Raw genomic sequence first — 24,848 nt, forward strand, 5'->3', positions numbered from 1 at the left:
AGATCCCCAAGTCTAGCTTTTCTGTCTCATCGGAAACCCTAGTTATTATGGCTTTCCAATTTAAACCTGTTTATACAAAAGTTAGGGGTAGCCATCTTAAAGTTAGCCAGTAAAAACAAATGGAACATAAAATTATTATTGCTCAAGGGGACCCCATAGAACTAAAACCATCATGGAATAAAATAAGTCTGAGTGTGGAAAATGTATTGTGAAAGAAAGAATTGAGAGATAATTATTCATCCAAATGACCAACTCATTCTTGCCAGAATTTAGTAAGTTGGGTTTATATTTCGCCTTGGATTTTTACTGAGTAGTTTAAAGTTGAGCTGTTATTGCCTTATGAGGAAAAAGGCTGAGGAAAACCTTTAACAGGATGGACTACAGAGCTGTTTAAAACCCGTGCACGGGGGCACCTGGGTGGCTCAGTCGGTTAAGCGTCCGACTTCAGCTCAGGTCACGATCTCGCGGTCTGTGGGTTCGAGCCCCGCGTCAGGCTCTGGGCTGATGGCTCAGAGCCTGGAGCCTGCTTCCGATTCTGTGTCTCCCTCTCTCTCTGCCCCTCCCCTGTTCATGCTCTGTCTCTCTCTGTCTCAAAAATAAATAAACGTTAAAAAAAATTAAAAAAAAAACAAAAAAAACAAAAAAAAAAAACCCGTGCATGTGAGAATGACCACGTGAGGCTCCAAGCAGAGGGACTACCCGATTATCCCTTTGATCTTGTTTATGATTTTGTCCTGCTGTGGTTGAACTTTTGGAGTCGAAGAAGGGCGACAGATAAAAAAGAAATCGAAAAAAAGTATAAGGATGCAACAGAATAGAGTTTTCGTGTTTTGTGGCTGACCATTGAATGACTAGGTGATAGCAACAATAAATAGGGACCAGAGATGTGGAAGAAAAGAGATCACATGGTTGCATTCCAGCAAATCGTCACAACCCCAGAGAGGCAAACTTTCAGACACCAGATTGGGAGACTCATCTGGTTAGTTACTTTGACAAGTCATGCATAGTAACACCAGCCACGGCAGGCCCTTCAAAACCACAGAATAAAAACACACTGACATTTGGTACTAAACAGTAGAGAGAATGTATAACTTGCTTTTGAATGAAAAAGACAATCTTTAAAAAAATTATTTATCTAGATTTCTTGGATAAGTGTAATTTTAGAAGCACCAAACATAGATGTCTAAAACTGTTATAATGACATATGTCACTGAATGTAGAAAGGATAGAATTCTATTAAAGAGCAAGGGAAAGCTTCTTTTTGCTTACATTCTATTTTATAGATATTTTTTTCCTGGATATCTCCTAATCAAATAAAAAAATACCAGCTTCTGAGTAATGATTAGGTGTCACCAAATTAGTTTTCCACTAGTAATTTTAACTTATCTTTGAGGATAATGTGATGAGTCACTTGTGGGACTGACTGAGCTTCACCAAAATCAGTATCTACATCAAACTCATAAACTGTATATTGGTTTTAAAATACAACATAAAGCGTTCTTACTTGGTGATTTCCTGTGCCTTAAAAACAGCCATTTTAGCCTGTCACCTGTTTAGAGGATTATTAGTTGAACAGGTAACGCTGTTTCCCATCTGTGACTATTACTTTTTGCTCCAAGCAGCCAAAGAACCTTTTCATAGGGGTGTCTTTCCATCCATGACCCTTTTTTGAAAACTTGATTCTTTTTTGATTTTTAAAACTTATTTGAAATCCCAAAATATTTTTTTGAAGATATTTTTAGAGCAGTTTTAGGTTCAAAGCAAAATTGAAGAGAAGATACAGAGACTTCCTGAATATCTCCTGCCTCCCACAGGCACAGCATCCCCTATTATTAACATCCCCTACCAGAGTATTGCATGTTACATTAATGACCCTACACTGACACGTCGTTATCAACCAAAAGTCCATAGTTTACATTAGAGTTAATTATTGGTATTGTGCATTCTGTGGGTTTGGACAAATGTGTAATGACCTGTATCCGTCATTAAAGTATCATACAGAATATTTTCACTGCTCTAAATAGCCTGTGTGTTCCATGTGTTCATCCCTCCCAGCTCTCCTTCAGCCCCTGACAACTGCTGATATTTTTACTGTCTCCATAATTTTGCCTTTTCCAGAATGTCATATAGTTGGAATTATATGGTATGTCGCCTTTTCAGAACATCTTCTTTCATTTAGAAATATACATTGAAGTTTCCTCCATGTCTTTTCATGATTTGATGGCTCATTTCCTGTTAGCGCTGAATAACGTTGCATTATTTGGATGTACCACGTTTATCCATTTACCTACTAAGGGATAGGATAAAGCTGCTACAAATATCGATGTTGCAGGTTTTTGTGTGGACATAAGCTTTCACCTTCAGTAAATACTGAAGAGAGTGATTGTTGTGTTGTATAATAAGGGTATGTTTAGCTTTACAAGAAATAGCCAAACTGTCTTCCAAAGCACCTGTACTGTTTGCATTCCCACCAGCAGTGAATGAAAATATTTCTTGCCCCACATCCTCACCAGCCTTTAGTGTTATCAGTGTCAAAACATTTTTAATTATCAAAATTTAATAAAAAGGTGATTTTTTTCTCATACAGTTTTTAATTGATGAATAATTCATATAACAAAATTTACTCTTTTTAAAGTGTACAATTCAAACAAACCAAAGTATACAATTCAGTGGTTTTTAATATAGTCACAAAGTTGTGATACCATCACTTCTATCTAATCTCAGAGTATTATCCTCATGCCAAAAAGAAACTCCATACCTGTTAGCAATCAGTCTCTATTTCCCCATTCCCTCAACCAAAGTAGGTGAAACTGAAGAAAGATTATATTTTGATTTTGTCGTGTGTGTGTTTATATATGCCCATATAAGTGATAAACTCTAATTATGTGGTAGCTATATAAGCATTGATTCTCACTAGTGGTGTCTTTTGATAAAGCAGTAGATAGAACATGACATAGATTATTTTTATTTTTTTAATTAATTAATTATTTTTATTTATTTATTTATTTATTTATTTATTATTTTTTTTTGAGAGAGAGACAGAGCATGAACTGGGAAAGGGCAGACATAGAGGGAGACACAGAACTTGAAATGGTCTCCAGGCTCCGTGCTGTCAGCACAGAGCCCGACATGGGCTCAAACTCACAAACTATGAGATCATGACCTGAGCCAAAGTCAGACCCTCAACTGACTGAGCCACCCATATGCCCTGGCATAGATTACTTTCAAAGTCAAGCATGTGGAGTTGACTTTCTTTCATAGCTAGAAGTACAGAAAAGCATGCTCTTCTCCCCATCCATCCTCAAAAAAGATTCCATCATTCTCTCTTGCAGAAGAGCTTGTTGTCCCATTAAAGTCTCCCCACCTTGCAAGTTCCTGGGGTTCAGTGTTTAATGGTTGGAAGTTGTTCCCTCCATGTTGCAACGTTTGCCCTTCCTAGCCCAGTGCTTGTGCTCAGAGGTGTTATGTACATGCTTAAGAATTTAATTGCTGATAGGAACCTCAGTTGGTTAACAAAATTCCAGCTTTCAAAACCATTTCAAATATTCCCTGATGAGTGACTGAGATTTGTTTGCTGTTTTAAGCCTCCACCTAATCTACAAACACATTTTTCTGTATTTTTTTTCCTGCCAACAGAGAGGTTCAGGCAGACCTGCTTACCTTTTGATGGAGTGGTTTCATCAGCTTTATTCTTGTTCCCCAAAGAGGGGTGAGGCAGGTCAGGAGAGGAACAGAAAACCGGGATGGCAGGAAGAAAATGAAGGATGCCAGATGATATTGAAAGACAGAGTCAGTGAGCCTGAGAAAGAGAGTGGGAACCTGCTGTGTGTTCTTGTTTCTATTACTCTGAAACTATAGCTTCCCTTTATCACCGTTGCCTTTCAAGTGCTTTTTTGCAAGACATCCAAGTTGAGCTTGTTTATACACATGTTAGAATCCAAAGATTGCTGAGAAGCCAGTGCATAAAAACAAGGGATTTGTCATCTTACTTTATCTAAATGGCCTCCTGAGGGAGCTAAGGGACAAAGAGCTGCATTACCGGGACTGTGCCTAGCTAGGGTCTGTCCCACAGAGTGAGCAATGTCACTTTGCAAGAGCCCTGCTGCAAACCCTCACTGAGGTCAGGAGCCAAGATGATGTCTCTAGATGGTCATGCTGTGGTGCCATTGACATCATTAAAGACAATGACAATGGAAAATCCAATCCTCTTTTAGAAAGAGGAGGGGGAAATCTTTAATTTTGGTATATTCTTCCTAATATTCTTGGAATATATTTGATTTGAGAACAGTGTGACTATATTCCTTGTATATTTAGGTAGGGGTATCTTCAGCAGGAATAGTTTAACTCTGTAGTACACTGAGCAAGGCCAGACCAAGACATGAGATTAGGCATGCTAATAATTTGGCAGCTCTTAATATTGAAGATCATTACATTAGACACACCTTCCTTTAGGAGGCAGGTTATTGACTGGATTCTTACTTGAATAATCCTCTTAGTGGAGTGGAGAAGGCATATAATCTACTCTAAATGACTTATTAAAGTATTCCTTCTAGTTATATCATTGAGAATTATCTGGGCTGGAAGTAATAATAATGACAACAACAAAGATTAGCATAGTCTTCAAAAATAGGAGCTTGTTGTTCTCACATTTCTAGAAGACCAGAGATAGGCAGCATCTGATACTATTTTTGAGACTCAGTAATATCGAGGCTGATCACTGTAATTTTCTTGGCTTTTCTCTCATCATTGCAAGATGGCTGCTAAAGTATCAGTCATCTTGTCTACGTTCCAAGAAGGAAGAAGGAGAAGAGAAAGCAATAGCACTTATTTTAAGAAAACAAAAGATCTCACTGAAACCATGGGGAAGAATTTTTCTGATGTGAACTTAAGGAAGTTGAAGAAACAAGAAGGCTTGGGGATGGGGTTGGATCAGAGAGAAGTTCTGATAAATGCAGTTTTATTTATCTCATTTTATTTCTAGAGATGTTTTAGTGATCTCCATAATAGCGTGAACATAAATCTAGTTATGGGCATGCTAAAAAATTAAATTATAGCAGTCACTTTACATATGGGTTTACTATGTGCCATGCATTTCACATATTATTAATCCTCACTAATCCTCATAATAACCCCAGGACATGTGTATGATTAATATTCCCATTTTACAGATTAGGCAGTGGGGGACAGAGGTTCAATAGCTTGTGCAAAGTTATAGATCCAGCAAGTGTCAGAGCCCACATTGAAACCTGGGCCAGCTGGCTTCACAGTTTTTCTCTAAATCACCACATATTTCTTCTCTGGTACAAAGATATGTATAGTAATACACAGATACACTAAAACCTGAGGGGACTTTTGAAATTAAGAAAGATTACTGTTAGAGAGAGCATTTGGACAGTATTGAAAAGGTTTGAATTTCTATTCTGGCTCCATTGTCAATAGTCATTCATTCAGCAAATATTTCTGAGTTCCTGTTACTGACCAGATACTGTGTAAATGAGACAGACATGGTTCTTCTATATTCTGCTGGGGAAAATCATTCCAGAAAAATGAAGTAAGTGAGTAGATGAAGTGTAAGTTGTTGATGGATGAGAAAAAGAAAGTGCAGAAAGCTGAGATGATGGATAACTGGAGGAATGCTAAGTTAGGATGGCCAGGAAAAGATCCCCCGAGGAGGTGACATTTACCTTGGGAGCTGAACGATGGGAAGCATCTTGGCATGGAAATAGGAGAATGTTCCAGGCAGAAAAACCGGTAAGAGAAAATTTCCTGAGAGAAGAAACAGCTTGGCTTTTTAAAGAAACTGAGAAAAGATTAGCATGCCTAGTGCTAATGCTGGGGAGAGTGATCTAAGGTGTGACTGCAAAAGCAGGTTGAGGACAGAACGTGCTGGGCCATGGAGTCCTAGAAGAGCATTTGCATTTTATTGTAATTGTAGTGGGAAGTTCTGTGTCTCCGCTTTGCTGTCAGTAACTGTTTCCCTCAATGAAATGTGAATTTTTGCTTTGGCTGCTTTATGGGGTGAATGTAAGGATCAAATGATGTAATGTGTATGGTAGTTATATGTGAAATTCTTTATAAGAGACAATAAGGGCCCATAGAGTATTTCTTAGCAAGAAGTATGTCTTTTAAAAATATTCTGCGGCATATACTCAGAAAACTTGGACTTGTGGTTAGACAGAGCTAGCAGTTCATTAGCAAATACGATGTTAAAGGAAATCTGATGTTTACAACGTTCTGTGGGATTTCCACTAACAGTTAGGAGGTAGACTAGGTGGTGGCTGACTGTCTTTCCTACTGTAACAACTAGAGAAGAACGGATAAATGTAAAAATCATTTGTTTTATAAACACTGTAGTGGAACGCTGCGGACACGATGTCTAAAGGAGCTAAATTCCACGGAGGGCAGAGCTCTTCCTAGGTGACAGAGTCCAGCAGTCATTTCCCTCCCTGGGCACGTTTCTGCCCCTGAGTCTATGCAGTGCTGGGCAGACAATCATACCTGCCTGGGCAGAAGGCATCTGCAGGGGCAAGGAGACACCAGTGCAGCTGTTAATGGCTGTGTGCACTGGCACAGCAGATTGGAATCTGTTGAAGCCCAGATACAGGGTCTCCCACACCTGATAATCCTCTCATTTGGGATTTTTGCTCTGAGAGCAACAACACAGGAGGCTGGGGGCTAGACTTTAAAGCACAGAGAGATTTCTGAGTCCCACAGTGTTTATGGCATAGCCCTCCTGGAGGGAAGAACTTGTAAACACACAGGACTCTTAAAGCATTTAGAACTACAGGTAACCTACAACTAATTAAAGTTGCAATACAGCTCAGACCCCGCTCAGCTCCTGATTGGAGTGAAGTGATCTGTGTCTCACTCTAACTACCAGACAGAGGAAAAGTCTTGCCCTTCTGGGGGAAATTACTATTTATTCCAGTTTTCTAGAGCTCCTTTAAAAAATAATAAATGTCATACAACAAAAAGTTACGAGGTTTGTAAAAGAAAAGGAAAATGTGGCCCCCATTAAGAATTGACTGGTTTTTGATCAATGTTAGCAGGCACGCTGATGGCACAAGTGTTGGCATTATGAGATAAGAACTTTTAAGTAACAATGATAATATATTAAAGAAATGATAATGATATTATACGATATGATAATGATATATTGATATATATTAAATGATAATATAATATGATAATGATATATAGTGATGATATGATGACACATTAAATGATAATGATAATATATTAAAGAAATCAGAGGAAAAGTTGGACAGAATGGATTAAGGATGAATAATGCCAACAGAGAAATCGAATCTCTCAGAAGAGCTAATTTGACATATGTATTATGAAAGACCCCACAATATCAGAATTGAAGCATTCACTGGATAGACATACTAGATGCATAGAAGAAATGAAAAGTGAACTTGAAGACAGAGTAGTAGAAAATAAACTGTAGCTCAGAGAAGGAGTGGAGGATAAGGCAAAGCAGACCATGAAGGACATTTGGGACCATATCAAATGGCTATCATTCATGTTATTGGAGTTCCAGGAGACGAGGAGAGAGAGAATGGGACAAAAGAAATGGTTGAAGAGAAGATGGGTAATACTTCAAAATTGATGAGAGACATTGACCCACAAATTCAAGAAACGCAGTAAACCTCAAGCAGAATAAATACAAAGAAAACCCCAGTGTAGGCATTTCATAATTAAATTGCTAAAAACAAAGAGAAAGAGAAAATCTATGAAAAAGTGGCTAGAGAACAAAAAGACATTATATTTATAAGAATCTCAATAAAAAATTATAATGGACTTCTCATCAGATTCAGGAGTCCAGAAGACAATGGAATGGCATCTTTAAAAGGTTTTGAAAAACAACAATAAAAACTGCCAGCCTAAAATTCTGTGCCCAGTAAAAAAAATTCACCAAACCGAAAATGAATTAAAGACGTGTTCAGAGAGAAACCTGAGGGAGTTTGTTGCCACCAGGTCCACAGTATGACAAATGCTAAGGTAAAATAGAGGAAGTGCCAGATGAAGTCCTCGAAGCTGATAACAAATGATCTGTTATGGGTACAGGGGCATGCAGAAAGAAAGAGCGCCAGAAGGGATACATATAAAAGACTACTTATTTGATTTGTGAAAAGATTATTGACTTTTTAAAAGTCAGTTGATCTGTGGAGGGAGAATTATACTCTTGTATTTACATTGTTCTGAAGTTACAAAATACTCATTCAGTGTAGACAATAAGAAGTTACAGATCTCCAATAATCATTGCAATGTAATACAAGTTATATCTAGAAAAATAATGGAGGGAAAAATGGAATAATAAAATCATTGTTAATGCCACTTTGAATTCATGGAAATCACTATGCACTCAAAATCTAATTTGAAACCTAATGCTGTTTTCCCAACAAAAGTTGCTGTGTGATACAATTACTGTCTGTGTTTCAAGTAATATTTTCCTGGTATTGTTTTGGAATTTAAAAAATACAAACAGTTTATGAAGATTAAGCTCTATTTATCCTAATATGGTGAGGTATGAAGCTACAGATTAAAGGCTCATCAAAGTGTTGGATGAGCCTGAGGATCATAATTATGTAATGCTTTAAGACTGGTAGGTCGTGGTCCCTACTCTACCCTGGGATGAGGAGGGAAATATTTGGATCCCTAACTGAAAAAGCGAGAACTCTTCCAAATGTGCTTGTCCCCAAAATACTGTCTTACTTCTTTGCCAAGAAAAAAAAAAATCATGCAATTATTGGATTCTTTGGGTGGATTACCTCAGAATGAACCAATGTGTTACTCAGATACTCATGACCTGTATTTCACATTTGATTCCCCTACCCCAGCAGAATGTTACGGTGATCTCTTCTCTGAGATTCCACCAATGTAAGCTTTGCATGAGTAAGAAATTGTGTGCTGTAACTAAAATTGTCATTAGTAGCCCTAAATGTGTCTGCTCCTCATCTTCTAAGATGTACTTATTCTTTCTCAAGTTTCTCACTTCTTCAGACATTTTCAGTGCCTGGATATATCTGCGTGTTTGCTTAATTTCTAAGATAACTTATGCCAGTCCATGCAGTTATTGAGGTGATATTTCTGTGCTGGCACAGAAAATATATCTATGACATATTTTTGAGTAGGGGAAACAGAGCAGCTTATAGGCAAATACTGATGTGATACAGATGGAGAAGACCTTCAATTTCCACTTTATAACTTATGTATGATTTAAACTTTTATGCTTTCAGTACTGGGTTATAGTTTTTAAAAACTTGGTCCATGACAGGGCACCTGGGTGGCTCAGTCCGTTAAGTATCTGACTTCGGCTCAGGTCATGATCTCACGGTTCATGAGTTCGAGCCCTGCATCAGGCTCTGTGCTGACAGCTCAGAGCCTAGAGCCTGCTTCGGATCCTTTGTCTCCATCCCTCTCTGCCCCTCCCCCACTCATTCTCTCTCTCTCTCTCTCTCTCTCTCTCTCTCTCTCTCTCTCTCGGTCTGTCTCTCAAAAGTAAATAAACACTAAAAACAAACAAATAAACAAAAAAAAACTTGGTCCATGTCTGTCATTAATACTGTAACTTTTTCACAAGTCAAGCACATTCATTTTTGAAAGATATAAACCTAAAAAATATCCATAACTAAGAAGGTTTTGGGCTTCTGAATATGGTATATGAAGGGTAGTAAGCTGTGTAGCAGTGGTAATTGGATACAGTTTATAAGATGTTTCTATACTAGAATTCTTGAAATTAGTGGCTTTCAGTATTGGTCTTGTTGCAAAAGGGAAAAGTCTTCAAAGCATAAAAAATAATGAAGGAAGCTACAGCCATCATGATACCTGTGTCGATTTCTATCTCTACCATTAGAATATATCTGTCTTCGGGCACCTGGGTGGCCAAGTGAGTTCAGCTGACTGACTCGTGATTTTGGCTCAGGTCATGATCTCATGGTTCACACGTAGGACTCTGCACTTACTGCCTGTAGCCTGCTTGGGATTCTCTCTCTCCCTCTCTCTCTGTGCCCCTCCCTCACTCATGCTCTTTCTCTTTCAAAATAAATAAACATTAAAAAAAAAAAAAGAATATGTGTGTCTTTCAGACTATAAAGAATTCAGTAGAAAACTCTTACCACCCAATTGTTAAAGCTGCCTGAAATTCACAGCATAAGAAAATAAAAGGGATAGTTCGTAATTTTCTGAAATGCTTTGAGTTTTAAAAATAAATTGGCTAACTCCCTGCCAGTTGATGTTCAAAACTTGCACTACTTAACAGTATGGTAGTGTCAGGATCAGTGGTAAAATGCCAGAAACTTCTGCTAAAAGTGATTTAGAAATGTAGGATTCCTAGAGACAGTATTGAGCACGCGGATTTGTTTTCTTATTCCCCTGTCTCTCTGTTTGCTCCTGCATATCAGTGTGCTTTGCATATGGTATAGGACATGGCTAAATTCTATAGCAGTCCTCTGCTGCTCTGCATATAAAAATGAAACTGCCCTGAGTCATAATGCCACAGTTGGCCTCTTTTCATCTGGGAGTTCTTGTTTTGGGTGAAACAGCTCGGCCTGCACACTGGTGAAGAGGTAGTCTCAGCGTTTTGGTCAACTCCAGTTGAGCCAAGGGAGAACAAGGCAGGCTTGGAGTTCTTTGAAAGAAGGTGCACAGTCACTCCAAATTGGAAAATTAAAAAGAAAAAAAATAATGTCAGAACAAGAATAGAAGATCATACTGCATAAAGTAGCTCAGTTATTCATGGTTCAGAACCAAAGTGTTCTTGTTAATCAAACATTGTTCCCAGGGAGTATGAGATTTGTCAATCAGATACCATAGAAGTGAAATATTTTTTGAATTTTTTCCAGTTTTATTGAGATATAATTGACATATAACATTGGGTTAAATTTAAGATGCACAACGTGTTGGTTTGATATGTGCACATGTTGCAAAATGCAAAATGACCACAACAATGAGGTCACTTAACACATCACCACCTCACATAAAAATACTTCATTTTATTTTTATGCAAATCTCAAAAATTTCCCAGAATTCTAGCATTTTCGCATATATTTCCCCCATTGTGCCTCTGGTTTTTTAAACTCACATTTGTTGGATATTTTTGTGTTCTAAATGTACACATGTGCTAACTTATTTAGTCCTCGCAGCGGCCCTGTGACAAAGTGCCCCATGAAGCTGTTCCCTGCTCTGCTCAACTGTGTATCTGCTAGATTGGAGGTAGCCCTGTTGTGGCCCTCCTAGATCGCAGGAGTCTGCACTGCCCTCCTCAGTGGTTCGACCCTGCCCGTAGCGGTGATCCAGTTCTCCCTGAACTCACTATGTATGGGTCTTTGTGTTCCAGGTCGGTGCCCCCTTCCTCATCCTCATGTAGGATTTTTCTGTTTAATGTTACAGATTATTTCCTCACACTACTATCTCAGTATTTAAGTAGCCAACTTAAATTTTTTTTTTCAATTTTTAATAGTTCTGATAAAAGTTACCATATTAACCTTTTTTTTTTTTTTTTTTTTTTTTTTTTTAGAGAGAGAGTGTGAGTGGGGAGAGGGACAGAGGGAGAGGGAGAGAGAGGAGGGGATCTTTTTTAAAAAAATATATTTTAGTGTTTATTTTTTGAGAGAGAAAGTGAGTGTGAGTAAGCAGGGGAGGGGCAGAGAGAGAGGGAGACAGATCTGATGTGGGGCTCAGTCCCACAAACCATGAGATCATGACCTGAGCCAAAGTTGGACACCTAACCGACTGAGCCACCCAGGTGCTCCAGAGATGGAGAGAAAATCTTAAGGTCTCTCTTAAGGTTAAGGTTGATACCACAAACCTGGGATCACGGCATGAGCTGAAATCAAGAGTCGGATGCTCATCCGAGTCACCCAGGCACTGCCGCTCTTAACCATTTTTTTTTCTTTTTTTTTTTTTCTCTTAATGTTTATTTATTTTTGAGACAGAGAGAGACAGAGCATGAACGAGGGAGGGTCAGAGAGAGAGGGAGACACAGAATCCGAAACAGGCTCCAGGTTCCGAGCTGTCCGCACAGAGCCCGACGCGGGGCTCGAACCCACGGACTGTGAGATCATGACCCGAGCTGAAGTCAGACGCTCAACTGACTGAGCCAGCCAGGCACCCCAACCACTTTTTAAGCATACAGCTAGTTCAGTGGTATCAAGTATATTCACATTGTTGTGCAACTACCTCTACTATCCCTCTCCAGAACTCTTTTTCTCTTGTAAAACTGAAACTCTATACTCGTTAAACAAAAATTCCCGATTTCCTCATCCCCACAGAGCCCAGAAAGCACCACTCTGCTATTTGTCTCTATGATTTTGACTTCTGTACATACCTCTTATTAATGGAATCATACAGCATTTGTCTTGTGACTGGCTTATTTCACTTAGCATAATGTCCTCAAGGTTTAGTCATGTGGTAGCATGTATCAGAATTTCCTTCTTTTTTAAGGCTGAATAATATTTTATTATATGTATAGACCACATTCACTTATCCCTTCATCTGTCAAAGTTGCTTCCACCTTATGGCTATCAGGAATAACACTGCTATTAACACAGTGTATGGATTCCTGTTTCAATTCTTTTGGGTATATATACCTAGGAGTGGAATTACTGCATCAAATGGTAATTCTATATGTAATTTTTTGAGGAACTGCCATACTGTTGTCCACAGAAATTCGACTTACCAACAGTGAACAAGGGTTCCATCTTCTCCACATTCTTGCCAACACTTGCTTTCTCTTTTTTTTGATAGTAGCCATCCTAGTGGGTGTGAGCAGCCAACTTTTTACACCTTCTCTGTCATCATCTTAGATACTTTTCCAAAGCTAACTTTTACTATATGTACTTTTAGTTGAAATATAGTTGACAATACAATATTATATGAGTTTGAGGTGTCCATCATAGTGATTTGACATTTATGTATTTACAACATTTACAAAAATTCTTCCCATGATAACTGTAGTCACTATCTGCCACCATACAGTATTATTACAATATTATTGACGACATTCCCCTTGCTGTACCTTTCATCCCTGTGACTTATTTTATAACTGGAATTTTATGTCTCTTAATGTCCTTCAGCTGTTTCACCCATGGTCCTAGTCTCCTCCCCTCTGGCAACCATCAGTTCTCTGTATTTAAGAGTCTGTTTTGGGGGCGCCTGGGTGGCGCAGTCGGTTGAGCGTCCGACTTCAGCCAGGTCACGATCTCGCGGTCCGTGAGTTCGAGCCCCGCGTCAGGCTCTGGGCTGATGGCTCGGAGCCTGGAGCCTGTTTCCGATTCTGTGTCTCCCTCTCTCTCTGCCCCTCCCCCGTTCATGCTCTGTCTCTCTCTGTCCCAAAAAAATAAATAAAAAACGTTGAAAAAAAAAATTTTTAAAAAAGAGTCTGTTTTGTTGTTAGTTGTTCATTTGTTTTGTTTTTTAGATTCCACATATAAGTGAAATCCTATGGTATTTGTCTTTCTCTGATTTATTTCACTTAGCATAATAATCTCTAGGTCCATTCATGTTGTTGAAATGGCAAGATTTTGTTCTTTTTAAGTCTCAATAATATTCCATATTGTGTGTGTGTGTGTGCATGTGTACATATATACATCACGTTCTGTATCCATTCATCATATCAATGGACACTTAGGTTGCTTCCATATCTTGGCTATTATAAATAATGCTGCAATAAATATAGGGGTGCATATATCTTTTTGAATTAGTGTTTTCATTTTCTTCAGGTAAATACCCAGAAGTAGAATTACTGGATTGTATGGTATTCCTATTTTAAAAATTTTGAAGAACCTTCACACTGTTTTTTTGTAGCGGCTTCACCAGTGTACATTCTCACCAACAGTACACAGGCATTCCTTTTTCTCCACGTCCTTGTCAAAACTTGCTATTTCTTGTCTTTTTGAAACTAGCCACTGTGACTGGTGTCAGATGTCAAAATGGTGTCACTCATTTTGGTTTTGATTTGCATTTCCCTGATGATTAACAATGTTGAGCATCTTTTTATGTGTCTGTTGGCTATTTGTATGTCTTCTTTGGAAAAGTGTCTATTTAGGTCATCTGCCCATTTAAAAAAATTTTTTTAACGTTTATCCATTTTTGAGAGACAGAGAGAGATAGAGCCTGAGCGGGAAAGGGGTAGAGACAGGGAGACACAGAATCTGAAACAGGCTCCAGGCTCTGAGCCGTCAGCACAGAGCCTGACATGGGGCTGGAACTCATGAACTGCGAGATCATGGCCTGAGCCAAAGTCGGACACTCAACCGACTAAGCCACCCAGGAGCCCCATCGTCTGCCCATTTTTAGTTGGACTTTTTTTTGGTATTGAGTTTTATGAGTTTTTATATATTTTGGATTTTAACCCTTTGTGTAGCCACACACCAGCAGACTCTAAGCCAAGGGTAGATGATGGTCTGGCAAGGCTAAAAGAGTGACTTAGAGACAGAGATCAAGACATAGGTTTATTTGGGGAACTTACACACAGGAAATCCAGGAGTGGCCAAGTGGACAAAGCATCCACTTCTGGAATCCACATGCAATAAGTTTTTATAGTGTAGCACCTAGCCTACCAACTATCTGTAGCCCTTCCCTTCCATGCACAGCCAGTGTTCCAAGGAGATTGAAGCCTAGCATCCAGACATTCTTTGTTACAAGAGAGATATTGGGTTGGCCACCATTGGATCTCCTAACCTTGAATACTGAACAACATGTTCTTCTACCTATTCTGTTTGATGGGAATATAGAAGGAGGATAGGATCTCTGCATTCTCAAGATAGTGATTAACACAGACGTTCAGGGTGTGCTTGCCCAAACAGCCTTCTAGTACGTACCATACACCCCTTACCACATACATCGTTTGCAAATAACTTCTCCCATTCAGTAGATTGCCTTTTTGTTTTGTTAATTGTTTCCTTCACTGTCCAAAAGATTTTAGTTAGATGGAGTCACAATTGTTTATTTTTGCTTTTGTTGCCCTTGCCTGAGGAGACACATTGAGAAGAATACTACTAAGACTGATGTCCAAGAGTTTGCTGCCTATGTTTTCCTTTAGGAGTTTTATGGTTTCAGGTCTTACATTTAAGTCTTTAATCCATTTTGAGTTTATTTTCGTGTCTGGTGTAAGCAGGTGGTTCACTTTTATTCTTTTGCATGTACCTGTCTAATTTTCCCAACACCATTTATTAAAGAGACTCTCTTTTCCCCATTGTGTATATTCTTGCCTCTTTTGTCATAGATTAACTGACCATGTGAGTGTGGGCTTATTTCTGGGCTCTCTATTCTGTTCCGTTGATCTACGTGTCTTGTTGTACCAGTACCATGCTGTTTTGATTACTATAGCTTTGTAATAATAATTTGAAATCTGCAATCGTGATACCTCCAACTTGTTCTTTCTCAAGATTCCTTTGTCTCTTTGAGATCTCTAAAATTCCATAAAAATTTTAGGATTATTTGTTCTTGTTTTGTGAAAAATACTATTGTTATTTTGACAGGGATTATGTTGAATTTTTGGATTGCTTGGGTAGTATGGCCATTTTTACAATATTGATTCTTCCAATCCATGAACATGGTGTATGTTTCTACTTATTTGGGTCATCTTCAACTTCTCTCATCAGTGTCATATAGTTTTCAGAGTAGGGGTCTTTCACCTTCTTGGTGAAATTTACTTCTAGGTCTTTTATTCTTTTTGATGCATGTGTAAATAGGATTGTTTACTTAATTTCTCTTTCTGCTAGTTCATTGTTAGTGTATAGAAATACAACAGATTTCATCAGCATGTTAATTTTGTATCCTGCAGCTTTATTGAATTCTTGTGTTAATTCTAATAGTTTTTCATGGTATTTTTGGGGTTTTCTATATATAGTATCATGTCATCTGCAAATACTGACAGTTTTACATCTTTCTTACTAATTTAGAAGCATCTTCTATCTTTTTCTTATCTGACTGCTGTGGCTAGAACTTCCAGTACTATATTGAATATAAGTTTGAGAGTAGACATCCTAGTTTGCTCCTGATCTTAGTGGAAAAACTTGCAGCTTTTTACCATTGAGTATGATGTTAGCCGTGGGTTTGTCATATCTGGACTTTGTTATGTTGAGATATGTTCCCTCTATACTTATTTTGCTGAGAAGTTTTATCATGAGTGGATGTTGAATTTTGTCAAATGCTTTTTCTGCATCTATTGAGATGATCATATGGTTTATATCCTTTATTTTGCTAATGTGATATATCCTGTGATTGATTTGCAGATATTGAGCCACTCTTGCATCTCTGGAATAAATCCCACTTGGTGGTGAATGATTTTTTTAATGGATTGTTGAATTCAGTTTGCTAATAATCTGTTGAGGATTTTGCATCTGTGTTCATCAGAGATATTGCCCTAAACTCTATGCTTTGGCCAATACAAGTAACTGCATGCTTTGTAAGTGTGTGAAAATTATAAAAAGTATTATCACGGTGATTCCTACATGGCCAGAGAATCATTATGAATTATAGGGAATAAAAAAGAAGGGCCACCACTGAGTGGAGATTATTCTCTCAAAGCCCACTCTGTCACACTTAACTCTACTTCTCCATTGATTTTAAACATAAATTTTATTTCATGATTTGTAACATTAAAAGACACTAATTTTTATTAACAACAGATATTGTTCTTTCCTCAGAAAATCTATTCCTCGCTGCCGAAGAATTAACAGAATGCTCTCCAATGAGTCCCTACATTCGCCTGCATTTAACCGTTCCAACTCACAAGCCTCCATAGACAGCACCTCCATGGAGGACTTCTTGCGGGAAATAGAAAGCATTAAAGAGAGTAGCATGAGAGCACAGGAAGAGCAGATACCAGCTGAGGTCAAGCCTGTGGATGGTAAGGTGTTGGATCTGTCTTCCCGTGTGTTTACTATCTTCCTTCGTATGTCTTGTTGTGTTCACAGATGGAAATCATTCTAGTAGTAGTTTAACAAATGAAATCAGTAGAATTTGGCATATCAGCTACCAGCTCCCACTCATTTATATCTGTTGGACTGGCTCATGGTGACTTCTATAAACAGTGACATGTCCTAACAAGAAGAGCTGTCAACATCCAACTTGATTTCTGACGTATCACTGTTTAGGCATGCTGTGCCTATCATTGATTTGATTCATTATCATCTGGCAGATTGAGTATTCTAATTTTGATGGCTTTTACATTTGTACACTTGACTATTCATTACAAAAAAAAGAAAGAGAAAGAAAAAAGATGCCAGTATAATTGTAGAGGAAAAAAATATTTGGTTTTGCAGCATCTACTAGTATTAATGTATTTAAGGAATAGATTATCTTGTATTTCTCAAAGTAAAAGCTATGTCAAATATACCAATTTTTAGTGAAACTAAACAGAAGATTGAGAACTAGAAAAAATATAATTGTCCTTAATTATTAAAAAGAGCTAAATTACTACCTTTGGATTAAAAGTATAGGTCATCTCAGTTGCTCTCTATCACCAAGTAAATACATAAGATATCCAAGAAAGACTGAAGGTAGTTAAGTAAGTACCCACCTAAGAATGTTTCCATTAGCCAGTGATTAATCTCAAGACAATGACCAAAACTTTTAAAAAGTTTTCATTCTGGGGCACCTGGGTGACTTAGTTGGTTAAGTCTCTGACTCTTGATTTTGGCTCAGGTCATGATCCCCCGAGTTGGTCTCTGTGCTGACAGTAGGGAGACTGCTTGGGATTCTCTGTCTCCCTTTGTCTTTGCCCCTCCCCTGCTTGCATGCACACATTCTCTCTGTCTCTCTGTCTCTCTGTCTCTCTGTCTCTCTCACTCTCTCTCAAAAATAAACATTAAAAAAAAAGTTTTCATTCCTCATTCCTTTGCATGTAAGTCTGTCCTTCTTAGGTCTGAAAAATAGTAGTTTATGTGCACCACAATTAGTATATTTCACAAATCGTTAGAAATAAAAGTCCCACCACACATTGAATGAAAATCCGTTCAAGGAAACCATCTCCATCAGTGTGGTGTATTCTTACTCCATTTACCTACACCCTTCCATCTTGCCTTTTTAGATCCAGAGAGATAGAAAGACACATGAAGGAAAATACCTTTTATTCTTCATCCCTTTTTTCATACTAGCTAGCTATCTGAATTAAAAAAACATGAGTTCATACTAATAACCTTCCATTCCAATTCACCACCACAAGATTTGTTGTTGCCTTCTTCTTTTTTTTTCTGTATTTATAACTCCTCCAATAATGAGAGACACCTGGTTTCTACTATCATTTGGTCAAACCTAGAGTACACAGAAAATATTTTCAGGTTTGCTAACCTAAACTTCTACAAAAAACATACTTATTAACTAGACTTTCGTATTTATTTACGGATTTTTTCCCCTTGAACTATTCACACAGAACTTTAAGTGTACAATTCAGTGATGTTTGACTGATGCTAACTTTGTAGCCTCACATTAATCAAGAAAGATTAACATTTCGGTCAACTCAGAAAATGTCTTCATGCTTTTCCCCAATCTTGTCACTCCCATGACTGCTGTTCTGTGGCCAGAAGCAACCATGATTCTGATGTTCTTGTGTCATAGATTAGTTTGAAGTTTCGCTTTTTTTTTTTAAGTATATTTTTTTAAGGTTTGTTATTTATTTTTGAGAGAGAGACAGAGAGAGAGCGGGGGAGAGGCAGAGAGAGAGGGAGACACAGAATCCGAAGCAGGCTCCAGGCTCTGAGCTGTCAGCACGGAGCCCAACGTGGGATTTGAACTCACAAACTGTGAGATCGTGACCTGAGCCAAAGTTGGCCGCTTAACCGACTGAGCCACTCAGGTGCCCTGGGGTTTCGCTTCTATCACTTCTTTCACTGAACATAGTGTTTTTGAGATTCATCTGGTGTATCAGTAGTTGCTCTCCTTTTGTTACTGGGCAGTTTGTATTAGTTTCCTCGGGCTGCTGTAACAAAGTACCCCAAAACCCCGTGGCTTAAAACAGCAGAAATTTACTTTCTTGCAGTTGTGGAGACTGGAAGTCAAGGTGTCAGCAGCTTCTCTGTTCCATTCCTTTCTCTTAGCTTCTATTGGTGCATGCAACTCCTGCTATAGGCAGCAGCGCTTGGTACTGTTGTAGGTGTGTAACATCTACACATGTTGTACCACCATCAATACAGCACTGTTTATATGAACATACATTTTTTTTATTGTGGAACAATTTAAAATCTACAGAAAAACTGCAAATACAACTTAAATAACCTTCTTTTTGGTCTGGAGCCATTTGACCATTTGAAAGTAACTTGCCAACTGCCCCTGTTACTCACAAGTACCTTAGGTCTTTAGATCTATAGAATATATCTAAGATATAATATATGTATATTATATGTTTTAATTTTGTAAAATATATATACACATACACATACACTTTTGTCTATTCTGTCAGTTATGGATAGGAAGTTGGTAAAATCTCCAACTCTAATGATTGTGGATTATGGATTTGTCTGTGTGTGTGTGTGTGTGTGTGTGTGCAGCTGTTCTGTATATAGTGACAGTATAACTACTGAAATGAAGAAATTATTATTATTATTTTTAAATATTTATTTACTTTTGAGAGAGGCATAGGCACAGGCAGGGAAGGGGCAGAGAGAGAGAGGGAGACACAGAATTTGAAGCAGGCTCCAGGCTCTGAGCTGTCAGCACAGAGTCCAATGCAGGGCTCGAACCCATGAACCGTGAGATCATGATCTGAGCCAAAGTCAGTCACTCAACCGACTGAGCCACCCAGGCATCCCAAGAAATTATTTTTGATACATCACTGTTATCCAATCCTAACTGCATTTAAATGTTGGTATATTTCCTATATTATCTTTTATAACAAAAGAATCCACTTCAGAATCACTTGTACTTCATTGCCATGTTTCTTTTGTTTCTTTACATCTAGAATGGTTTCTCAGGGCTTTTATATATATATATATATATGTGTGTGTGTGTGTGTGTGTGTGTGTGTGTGTGTGTGTGTGTGTGTATACACATATATATATATATAATGTATATACATACATACATACACATATATACATATATGACCTTGAAGCTTTTGAAGATTATAGGCTATTTTGTAAAATATTCCTCTGTTTGGATTTGTCTGGTGTTTCCTGATGATTCAGATTCAGGCTCTGCATCTTTGCAGATCATGATGCTGTCTGTATTCTTTTCATTGCGTCCTATCAGGTGGCATATAGTTTTGATTTTCCCATTAATGATGATGTCTACTTGAATCACTTCAGGTGGTATTAACAAGGTCTCTCCCTGTGAAGTTACTACTTTCATCTTTGTGATCAATAAATATTTTGTGGAAATCAAAACCACACTCAGATACCACCTCATGCCAGTCAGAGTGGCTAAAAGGAACAAATCAGGAGACTATAGATGCTGGAGAGGATGTGGAGAAATGGGAATCCTCTTGCATTGTTGGTGGGAATGCAAACTGGTGCAGCCGCTCTGGGAAACAGTGTGGAGGCCTCAAAAAATTAAAAATAGATCTACCCTATGACCCAGCAATAGCACTGCTAGGAATTTACCCAACGGATACAGGAGTGCTGATGCATAGGGGCACTTGTACCCCAATGTTAATAGCAACACTTTCAACAACAGCCAAATTATGGAAAGAGCCTAAATGTCCATCAACTGATGAATGGATAAAGAAGTTGTAGTTTATATACACAATGGAACACTACATGGCAATGAGAAAGACTGAAATCTGGCCTTTTGTAGCAACGTGGATGGAACTGGAGAGTATTATGCTAAGTGAAATAATTCATACAGAGAAAGACAGACACCATATGTTTTCACTCTTAATGTGGATCCTGAGAAACTTAACAGAAGACCAAGGGGGAGGGGAAGGGGAAAAAACAGTTAGAGAGGGAGAGAGCCAAACCATAAGAGAGTCTTAAAAACTGAGAACAAACTTAGGGTAGATAGGGAGTGGGAGGGAAGGGGGGGTGATGGGTATTGAGGAGGGCACCTGTTGGGATGAGCACTGGGTGTTGTATGGAAACCAATTTGACAATAAATTTCATATTAAAAAAATAAAAATAAAAAATATTTTGTGGAAATAAAATATTCTGTATCAAGCTGTAAAATTATATCTTTTTTATGTTTTATTATTTATTTTTTGAGAGAGAGAGACAGAGCATAAGCAGGGGAGGGGCAGAGAGAGACAGAGGCATAGAATCTGAAGCAGGCTCCAGGCTCTGAGTTGTCAGCACAGAGCCCAATGTGGGGCTCAGACTCACGAACCATGAGATCATGACCTGAGCTGAAGTCAGAAGCTTAAGCAACTGAGCCACCCAGGTGCCCCATATTATTTTTTTATATCAAAATGGGCTCCTGGTTTATTTAGTGTGTTATTTGTTAGTGGGTTATCTTTTACTATAATCTGTTTTGATATTGAAAGTGTTCCATATTTGATCTGGAAATCAGCTAGGTTAATTCTACTTTTCCTTCTGTATTTGTGATTCCCTTCTTAGTGGCTTCCACTATCTTACATATATATATTTATTTGATTAATCCCTCTATATGTTATCAATTTCCCCTCTCCTTTTCATAGTTGCCCTGCTCATCCCACTTGGGCCCTAACATCCCTGCTCCTCTGCATAAATGACTGCCTTACTGTGCTCTAACTAATATCTTTAGGCTTTAAGACTTAATTTTGAGGGAAGAAGTAGCCATATGTCTTTTAAAGAAATCAAATCTGAATGTTTAACATTTCCACTACTTTTCTTATTTTGTTTTTTAATGTTTATTTGTTTTTGAGAGAGAGAGAGAGAGCAGGGGAGGGGCAGAGAGAGAGGGAGACACAGAATCTGAAGCAGGCTCAGGCTCTGAGCTGTCAGCACAGAGCCCAACTCAGGGCTCAGATTCCTGAACCATAAGCTGAAGTCAGGTGCTTAACTGACTGAGCCACTCAGGTGCCCCTCCACTACTTCTCTTTTGTATATCCAGTATCCGTCTGACATCTTTTCCCCTTTACCCTAAAGAGCTTCCTTTAGCATATATTACAGAGCAAGTTTGCTGGTGATACATTTCTTAGTTTTCATTCATGTGATAATGACTATTTTACCTTTGTTCTTGAAGGATATTTTTGCTAGACATATAATTATTGGTTGACAGGTTTTTATTTTCATTCAGGATTTTTTAAACATCATCTTACTATGTTCTGATCTTCACTGTTTCTAATAAGGACTCAGTGCCTTCATATTGTTGCTTCCCTATATGTAATATGTTCTCTTTGACTGCTTTCAAATTTTCTCTCTTTGGTTTTCAGCAGGTTCTCTTTAGGATGCCTAAGTGCAGTTTTCTATTGTATTTGACCTACTTTGTATTAGTTAAGCTAACTGGTTTTTCAACAAATTTTGGAAACTTTTGGATATTATTTCTTCAAATATGTTTTTTTCTTCACTACTCTCTCTCTTTTCTGAAACTCAAAGTATACATATATTACAATACTTAACCATTCCCAATAGGTCCCTTGGGCTCTGTTTTAAATATTTTAAAATATTTTTCTCTCTTTCAGATTGAATAATTTCTACTGATTTCATCCTCAAGTTTACCAGTCCTTTCTTTTAAAGTCTCTAATACACCATTAAGCCTTACGGCAATTTTTTAAATTTAATATGTTTTAATTTTATAATTTGAATTTTAGATTTTTTTAGTTTCATTTTTTCTATTTTTCATTTCTTTGCTGGAATTAATTATTCCCTCATGATAATTTTTTCCTTAAAGTCCTTGTCCAACTTCAGAGTCCTCTCAGAGTCACTTTTTATTGATGACCTTTTCTCTTGACAAATTAGTCTATTTTTTTTTTTTGTGTTCCTTTTTATTATATCTTACCTATTGTAACATCATTGAGAATGTAATATTATAACATTGTTGACATCTTTCAGGGACTCTGTATCCCATTATCTTCCTCTAAAGGGAGTTAATTTCATAGCAATTTTCATAGATTGGACTCATCCTCACAACACCATCTTCTCTGCTCTGTGCACTCTCTGTAACCTTGCTCATTTATTTTAGCCCTTTTGGCTGCTGTTTTTCAATAGGATGCTGGAGTCTCACATATGCCTTTTTGGTTTAATGTTTAGTTAAGGATTTGATCAGAGTTTGTGCAGATTTTGGAGCTCTCTCCTGTGTGGCTCCCTGCTAATAGGAATGTGCCCCTCACTTTACAGCCGTCCTAGTAATAATCCCTTATTGCATCCCCTGACTCTTCAAATAAATAAGACTGTGGTTTTCAGTTGTGTTCTACCCCTGGTGTAATGTAGGGATTGGGAAAGGACTCAGTTGAAAAGTTGTATAGGTACAAATCTCACACAGTACATTTTCTTGTATCAAAATTTAATTATTTTTCAGTTTCTGCCTACACTTGGTTCTTCTCCATTACCCTCAAATAGTTATTTTATGTACTTAGTTCAGAGTTCATAACTGTTATACGCAGTTATGTTATTAATAACTGTTTATTATTATTTATTATTATTAATAACTGTAATAAATAACTGTTATTTCTCTATGAGCTACTCTATTTTACTAGAAAATTTTATTCCCTTTTTGGTATCTTTCTCTAACAAAGTTACTAACTAGGTGGATTTTTAGTACAGAATGGTATGTGTGACAGCTACATTCAGTTTTGAAAGTTGATGTTTTGTGTTCTTCATTTTCTCACTTAGAATAATTAAATATTTCAACTGGGATTTAATTAATTCAACAAATATATGTACCTGCTTCTCACAGGCATTGCAAAATGTTGGTGTTGGTGTTAGAGTTATAAACAAAGGCAGAAATGCCCTGCTCTAATGGAGCTTATAACCTAGTAGATAAAAAATAACTAATGAAATGATATAACTAGATGTCTGTTGGGAGAAAAGTTATCTGAAGAAAAAAGACACACAGCAGGATTAGGATGGGTAACAGTGGGCCCGACTGATTGAGGGATTCAGGAAAAAAAGACTTCATTGAGAAAGAAATACATAAATTGAGATCTAAAAGATTGAATGGACAATTATTAGGAGTCCAAATAGAAGGATTGGCATGTCCAAAGGCCTTGTAACAAAATATATAATGGGGCTTTTTGGGGCTTTTGAGGAACCAAACATAGACAAGTACTTTCAGTGAGGGGAGAATGAAGAGAGTATGGTACACGCTGTGGCCGGAAAGGTCAACAGCTTCATGTCCTGTGGGCCGTGTGAAGGATTTTATTTTATTTATTTTGCTTATTTTTTTATTTTTTTAAAGGTAGACTTCACTCCCTGTGCGTAGCCCAGCGCAGGGCTTGAACTCACAACCCTGAGATCAAGACAGGAGCTGAGATTAAGTGTCGGATGCTTAACTGACTGAGCCACCCAGGCGGCCCAAGCGTTTTATTCTTAATCCCAAGAGCAAGGAAGAACTGTGACCTTTCAGGAAAGGGCTTCTATTTGCATTTGGAAAGGTCTGATTTAGTTACAATATGGATCATGGATTGGAGGGGTGAATTAAGAATGGGAAGAAAAACTGGGAGGCAACTGCCGTAGTTCAGGTGAGACATGATGGTAGTTTGGGCCAAGGTCAGAGCAGAAGACAAATAAAAGTGGAAATTTTTGAGAAATAATAAGGAATTAATATCAAAAGGACTTGATGATAGGGATGCCTGGGTAGCTCATTTGGTTGAGCATCCAACTTTGGCTCGGGTCAAGGTTTGTGAGTTCAAGCCCCATATTGGGCTCTCTGTGCTCAGAGCAGAACCCACTCTGTCCCCCTCCTCTCTCTGCCCTTCCCCTGCTTGCGCTTTCTGTCTCAAAAATAAATAAATATTAAAAAAAAAAAGGACTTGGTGACATATTGGATTT

At 37.9% G+C, this 24,848-nt stretch overlaps 1 protein-coding gene and 1 long non-coding RNA gene across 8 annotated transcripts in view; both read left to right on the forward strand.

Annotated features, from left to right (window-relative positions):
• The window catches only part of LOC125914812 (uncharacterized), a 292,117-nt gene that overhangs the window by 118,047 nt on the left and 149,222 nt on the right, over positions 1-24,848 (forward strand). The gene's annotated exons all lie outside the window — the stretch shown is intronic.
• ARHGAP28 (Rho GTPase activating protein 28) overlaps positions 1-24,848 on the forward strand; it is a 190,291-nt gene that overhangs the window by 85,326 nt on the left and 80,117 nt on the right. For 6 of the 7 annotated variants that reach the window (XM_049620405.1, XM_049620406.1, XM_049620404.1 and 3 more), the window contains one exon: positions 16,656-16,858. In XM_049620405.1, coding sequence (XP_049476362.1) covers positions 16,656-16,858 — 203 coding nt within the window. Of the gene's footprint in view, positions 1-16,241; positions 16,415-16,655; positions 16,859-24,848 lie in introns of all 7 variants that reach the window. The other variant, XM_049620408.1, reaches the window with a different exon arrangement.

The sequence above is a fragment of the Panthera uncia genome, assembly GCF_023721935.1.
Source record: "Panthera uncia isolate 11264 chromosome D3 unlocalized genomic scaffold, Puncia_PCG_1.0 HiC_scaffold_8, whole genome shotgun sequence".
Classification (NCBI taxonomy): domain Eukaryota; kingdom Metazoa; phylum Chordata; class Mammalia; order Carnivora; family Felidae; genus Panthera; species Panthera uncia.